The sequence below is a fragment of the Callorhinus ursinus genome, unplaced genomic scaffold (assembly GCF_003265705.2).
Source record: "Callorhinus ursinus isolate GAN/ISIS: 27379988/994484 unplaced genomic scaffold, GSC_fseal_2.0 scaffold166, whole genome shotgun sequence".
In the NCBI taxonomy this organism is placed as follows: Eukaryota; Metazoa; Chordata; class Mammalia; order Carnivora; family Otariidae; genus Callorhinus; species Callorhinus ursinus.
Window position 1 is genome coordinate 103,474 of NW_027397228.1, and position 6,011 is coordinate 109,484.

The 6,011-nt window shown below is 62.8% G+C and overlaps 2 gene segments (V, D, J or C); both read left to right on the forward strand.

The window, feature by feature from the left end:
- Nucleotides 1-6,011, forward strand: part of LOC141371981 (Ig delta chain C region secreted form-like) — a 19,237-nt gene that overhangs the window by 4,612 nt on the left and 8,614 nt on the right.
- Nucleotides 1-6,011, forward strand: part of LOC112818699 (immunoglobulin heavy constant mu-like) — a 10,708-nt gene that overhangs the window by 4,192 nt on the left and 505 nt on the right. The window contains 4 exon segments of the C gene segment in view: nt 2,429-2,746; nt 2,825-3,166; nt 3,435-3,752; nt 3,855-4,187. Coding sequence covers nt 2,429-2,746; nt 2,825-3,166; nt 3,435-3,752; nt 3,855-4,187 — 1,311 coding nt within the window.

The window sequence follows — 6,011 nt, forward strand, 5'->3', positions numbered from 1 at the left end:
GCTAGGTGAGCTGGGCTGAGCTGAGCTGAGCTGGGCTGAGCTGGGCTTAACTGGGCTGAGCTGGGCTGAGTGAGCTGAGCTGAGCTGGGTGAGCAGGGCTGAGCTAGGCTGAGCTGAGCTGGGCTGAGCTGGGCTGAGCTGGGTAAACTGGGCTGAGCTAGGCTAAGCTGGGTAAGCTGGGCTGAGCTGGGCTAAGCTGAACCGGGCTGGGTGAGCTGGGCTGGGCTGAGCTGGGCTGGGTGAGCTGACCCGGGCTGGGTATGCTGGGCTGGGCTGGGCTGGGCTGAGCTGAACTGAGCTGAGCTGGGTGAGCTGACCTGGGCTGGGTGAGCTGAGCTGGGTGAGCTGACCCGGGCTGGGTGAGCTGAGCTGAGCTGAGCTGGACTGAGCTGAGCTGGGTGAGCTGGGCTGAGCTGAACTGGGCTGAGCTGAACTGGGCTGAGCTGGACTTAATTGGGCTGAGCTGGGCTGGGTGAGCTAAGCTGAGCTGGGTAAGCTGGGCTGAGCTAGGCTGAGCTGAGCTGGGCTGAGCTGGGCTGGGCTGAGCTAGGCTGAGCTGGGTAAGCTGGGCTGAGCTGGGCTGAGCTGAACCGGACTGGGTGAGCTGGACTGGGCTGAGCTGGGTGAGCTGAGCTGAGCCGGGTAAGCTGGGCTGAGCTGGGCTGAGATGAACTGGGCTGGGTGAGCTGGGCTGGGCTGAGCTGAGTCTGGGTGAGCTGAGCCGGGCTGAGCTGGGCTGAGCCGGGCTGAGCTGAACCAGGCTGGGTGAGCTGGGCTGAGCTGAGCTGGGTGAGTTGGGCTGAGCTGAGCTGAGCTGGGTGAGCTGGGTGAGTTGGACTGAGCTAGGCTGAGCTGGGCTGGGTGAGCTGACCTGGGCTGGGTGAGCTGAGCTGAGCTGGGTGAGCTGAGCTGAGCTGGGTAAACTGGGCTGAGCTGGGCTGGGTGAGCTGAGCTGAGCTGAACCAGGCTAGGTGAGCTGGGCTGAGCGAGCTGGGCCAGGTGAGCTGGGTGAGTTGGGCTGAGCTGGGCTGAGCTGAGCTGGGTGAGCTGGGCTGAGCTAGCCTGAGCTGGGGTGGGTGAGCTGACCTGGGCTAGGTGAGCTGAGCTGAGCTGGGTGAGCTGAGCTGAGCTTGGTGAGCTGGGCTGAGCTGACCTGGATGAGCTCAGGTGAGCTGGGCTGAGCTGGGCTGAGCTGAACCAGGCTGGGTGAGCTGGGCTGGGCTGAGCTGAGCTGGGCTGGGTAAGCTGAGCTGAACTGGGCTGAGCTGGGCTAGGCTGGGCTGAGCTGGGCTAGGCTGGGCTGAGCTGGGCTGAGGTAGACTGAGTTGAACCAGTCTGGGTGAGCTGGGCTGAGCTGAACCAGGCTGGGTGAACTGGGCTAAACTGGGTTGAATTGAGCTAAACTGGGCCGAGCTGACCTGAGCTGGGCTGGACTCTGCTGGGCTGAGCTGAGCTGAACTGGGCTGATCTGGGCTGGGCTAGGTGATCCGGGCTAAGCTGAAGGGGGCTGGGTGAGATGAGCTGAGCTGGATGGAGCTGGGCTTAGCTGAGCTGAGCTAGGCTGGGCTGGGCTGAATTGGGCTGCGGTAGGCTGAACTAGACTGGTCTGGGTGAGCCGAGCTGAGCTAGATGGAGCTGGGCTGAACCAGGCTGGGCTGAGCTGGCCTGGGTGAGCTGGGCTGCGCTGAATTGGGCTGAGTTGGGCTATGCTTGGTGCATTTAGCTGATTAGCCAGGGTCACTGAGCTGGTCCAGCAAAAATGGACTGGCTGAGCTGGCTTGGCTCAGAGGTGTTTGATGTCCTAGTTTGGGCTAGATTCACCTGCATTGGGCCATTCAGTTTTAGTTGGGCTGAGCTGGCCTTGCTGGACTGTCCTGACTAACATTGGTCTGACCTCAATGACCCGGTTGTGCTAAGAACAGGCCAAGGGGAGTCTGCATGGTCCGACTCTTCACATACATACCGTCCACTGACCCTAGACACACCGGCCAGAGCTAGGGGCCTGGCTGGGGGGCTCCTCTTGATGCCCTCAACCTGCGTCACAGACAGCTCACAGGGCTTGCAGCTGAGCGTACCAGTCTGGCTCTGGTGTCTCAGAGGGAAGGCAGCACTGGCCGAGCCATCCTGAGCTGGGAGTCAGGGTACCAGAGTGCTCGAGGATAAGGCAGAGGTCACGTCTTCCCCCAGCTTCTCGCAAGTGCAGAGCTGGGCTTTTGCGGCTGGGTGGGGGCTGCTGCGCCTCCCTTTCCCGACTGGACTCGGCCTCCGCCCAGCTGCCCGCTGCACTGTTGGTCCAGGCTGGGGAGGCCGTGAGGCCAGCCCTTGTGGCAGTGGGGTGAGGGGGCCACGGGGCTGGCTCAGGCCTGCCTGGCGGAGCATGGGAAGAAGACACCTTGTCACTGAACTCCTGTCCCTCTCTGGTCCTCAGAGAGTCTGTCCCCTCCAAACATCTTCCCCCTCATCACCTGTGAGAGCTTCCCATCTGATGAGACCCTGGTGGCCATGGGCTGCCTGGCCCGGGACTTCCTGCCCAACTCCATCACCTTCTCCTGGAACTACCAGAACAACAGTGAGGTCGGCAACCAGGACATCAAGAACTTCCCTCCGGTTCTGAGAGAGGGCAAGTACGTGGCTACCTCCCAGGTGTTCCTGCCCTCCGTGGACATCTTCCAGGGCTCTGATGAGTATCTCACATGCAAGGTCAAGCACCCCAACGGTAACAAATCCGTGAAAGTGCTCCTACCAGGTGAGAGCCAGGGCCTCCTACCCATGGCCGGGAGGGCAGGGCGAGGCCACGTGAGCTGACACCTTGTCCCCCTCCCAGCCCTGGTTGGAATTCTGTCCCCCAACGTGACCGTCTTCATCCCGCCCCGCGACGCCTTCTCCGGCAACAGCCAGCGCACGTCCCAGCTCCTCTGCCAGGCCAGAGGTTTCAGCCCCAGGGAGATCTCCGTGTCCTGGTTTCGTGATGGAAAGCAGATCGAGTCCGGCATCGACACCAGCAAGGTGGAGGCTGAGGACAAAGTGTCCGGGTCTGTGACCTACAGGGTCCTCAGCATGCTGACCATCACCGAGAGCGCCTGGCTCAGCCAGAACGTGTTCACCTGCCGAGTGGAGCACAGTGGAGAGATCTCCGAGAAGAACGTGTCCTCCATGTGCACCCCCAGTGAGTGCTCTGGCCCCTAGTGCAGCCCCTCAGGGTGGGGGTCCCTCACACGCACCACGGGTGTCCACTTGGGCCAGCAGCTCCCTGAGCCTTGGCTTCCCAGAGTGGCCAAGGGCAGGGAGGTGGGGGCCCATTATGCCCCTCCAGTGGGTCCTTGGGGCTCAGGAAGGCTCAGTGTGAATTCAGCCTGTGTTCTTTGGGGAAAATCTCCACCTTTGCCTGATTTCACGCCCAACCGGTCACTGACACAAACTCTCTCCTGATCTAGATTCACCCGTCGGCATCAGCATCTTCACCATCGCCCCCTCCTTTGCCGACATCTTCCTCACCAAGTCGGCCAAGCTGTCCTGCCTGGTCACAGACCTGGCCACCTACGACAGCCTGACCATCTCCTGGACCCGCCAGAATGGCGAGCCTCTGAAGACCCACACCAACATCTCTGAGAGCCACCCCAACATCACCTTCAGTGCCATGGGGGAGGCCACGGTTTGTGTGGAGGACTGGGAGTCAGGGGAACAGTTCACCTGCACGGTGACCCACACGGATCTGCCCGCGCCTCTGAAGAAGACCATCTCCAGGCCCAAGGGTAGGGGCCCGCTCCTCCTCTGCCCCAGGACCCTCCAGGGCCTCTGGGGGTCTCTCCCCAGTGGCCCCCTGCCTGAGCTCACCACTGTCTTTCCTCCCACAGAGGTTGTCAAGCACATGCCATCTGTGTATGTCCTGCCACCAAGCCGGGAGCAGCTGAGCCTGCGGGAGTTGGCCTCGGTCACCTGCCTGGTGAAGGGCTTCTCTCCCCCAGACGTGTTTGTGCAGTGGCTGCAGAAGGGGCAGCCCGTGTCCCCCAACAGCTACGTGACCAGTGCCCCGACACCCGAGCCGCAAGGCCCCGGCCTCTACTTTGTCCACAGCACCCTGACCGTGAGCGAGGAGGAATGGAGTGCCGGGGAGACCTACACCTGTGTTGTAGGCCACGAGGCCCTGCCCCACGTGGTGACCGAGAGGAGCGTGGACAAGTCCACCGGTAAACCCACTCTGTACAACGTGTCCCTGGTCTTGTCTGACACAGCCAGCACCTGCTACTGACCACCGGGCCGCCACCCTCCGGTGGATCACGCAGCCCCTGGCTGACCCATCGCTGTGTGTGCCTGTGTACAAACTAACCTTGTCAATGGGGTGACACGTGGCATTTTATCAAAATTAGAAATAAAAACATCCATCCAAAGACACTTGTCCTGAGTAAGCGCTGGTCTCGCCTGCCGGGGCCGCAACTGTGCTGTCCCCACCCCCAGACCACCCTCCACCACCGTCCCTGCCCCCACCCGGCCTCTGGAAGTCCCTGTGATCCTTGCAGACCAAGCCCATGCTCACCGCTCCTGTAGCTGCTCCCACGGCCACATGGGTGTGCAACGCGCACACCAGATATGGGTGCACCTCCATTAGACGTGTGTATGACACGCACACACGTGGACACATGTGCACACTCACCCACACACGTGGACATGTACACACACATGCACACACAGTCACACACACACGCACGCACACGCGTCCCAGCCCTCGCACACCCGTGGTCCCTCAGTGCCTCTGGCAGGAACTTCTGCCCTGTCCAGTCGTGTCACTTTCTGTGGGGCTTTGTGCCCAAGCTCTGCTTGTCCCTCTGTCTCAGCTTGGAGGTCTGGACTCTGACCATGGCCACCATTCCTGGGCCTGGAGCCAAGGGAAGCCCCTGCCCGTGCCCAGCCTCTTGAAGGCAGCAGTGCCACGGGCAAATGGGGCTGGGCCCATCCTGACAGAGCAGGCAGTGCATAGACATCGGCCCCAGAGGCAGACAGGCTGTTCCTGGAGGCTCCTCCTCACAGGGGTAGGCTGCAGAGAGCCTGGTCTGAGTGGAGAGCCCCTGCAAACAGCCAGCCCTGGAAATGGTGGAAAATGAGGCCCCAGGCGCAGGAGTGAGGGAGTACAGACCTGGTGGGCAGAGAGGAGCAGGGCCCCGAGCGGGATTTCCTCTGCCAACAGCCACAGGCAGCCCAGCCCCTCTGGGCTGCCTCCAAGACCCTCTGTGCACCCCAGGCCCTTGGGAGCCTGAGCTCCAGATGCCCCAAAGGGTCCAGTTATGCAGGGGCTGCAGACCCCACTGAAAGTCCTCAGCCTGTCCACCCCAGTGTCACCCTCCATGGAGCCTCAGGGTTCTATCTGAGCCCTTAGCCCTCAAGGACTGGCAGGGCAGACACCCGGCCAGGGCCCCACACGGGCTCTCCCACCGGCCATGCACTCTGAAACGGAAAGACAGTGAGCAGGAATCTCAGTAGGAATCAAGGACGTTCCCCTCGGGCCCAGATGCGTGCCAGCCCCGCTGGCTTCAGGGGCACACCCACACCCCAGACCACAGCTGGCAGGAGGCCCTGCTCCCTGCCTCTCTCCTGGGTGGCCTTGGCTGTGCGGCCGTGCCCCGCTCCAGCCCGGCCCCTGTGTCTGTGTTGTTCTGCCGCGCTCTCTGCCACCCCATGGCTCCCATGCAAGGTGTTCAGGGTCACCCCCTGCTTTGCTTTGGCCACATTCTGCCTCTACCTCACCCTCTGCCTCAGGCTGCCGAGGCCCAGCTAGTGCCGGGCTTAGACGCTTCCCAGCTGAGCCCGGGAGCCCTCGGCCCCACAGGGCGAGTGTGGAGGAGACTGTGGGGCTGGGACTCATGCGTACCCGCTCGCCCCCTCCCCACCCCACCTGGCCCCCCCCCGGGGCAGCACAGTTGAGGCCCAAGGGCGGCTCTGGGGCCAAGCCCTGCTGCAGGGCGGCCTGACCCCTCTGTGCTGTGCTCCGTGCAGGGCGGCCTGAGCCCTCTGTGCTG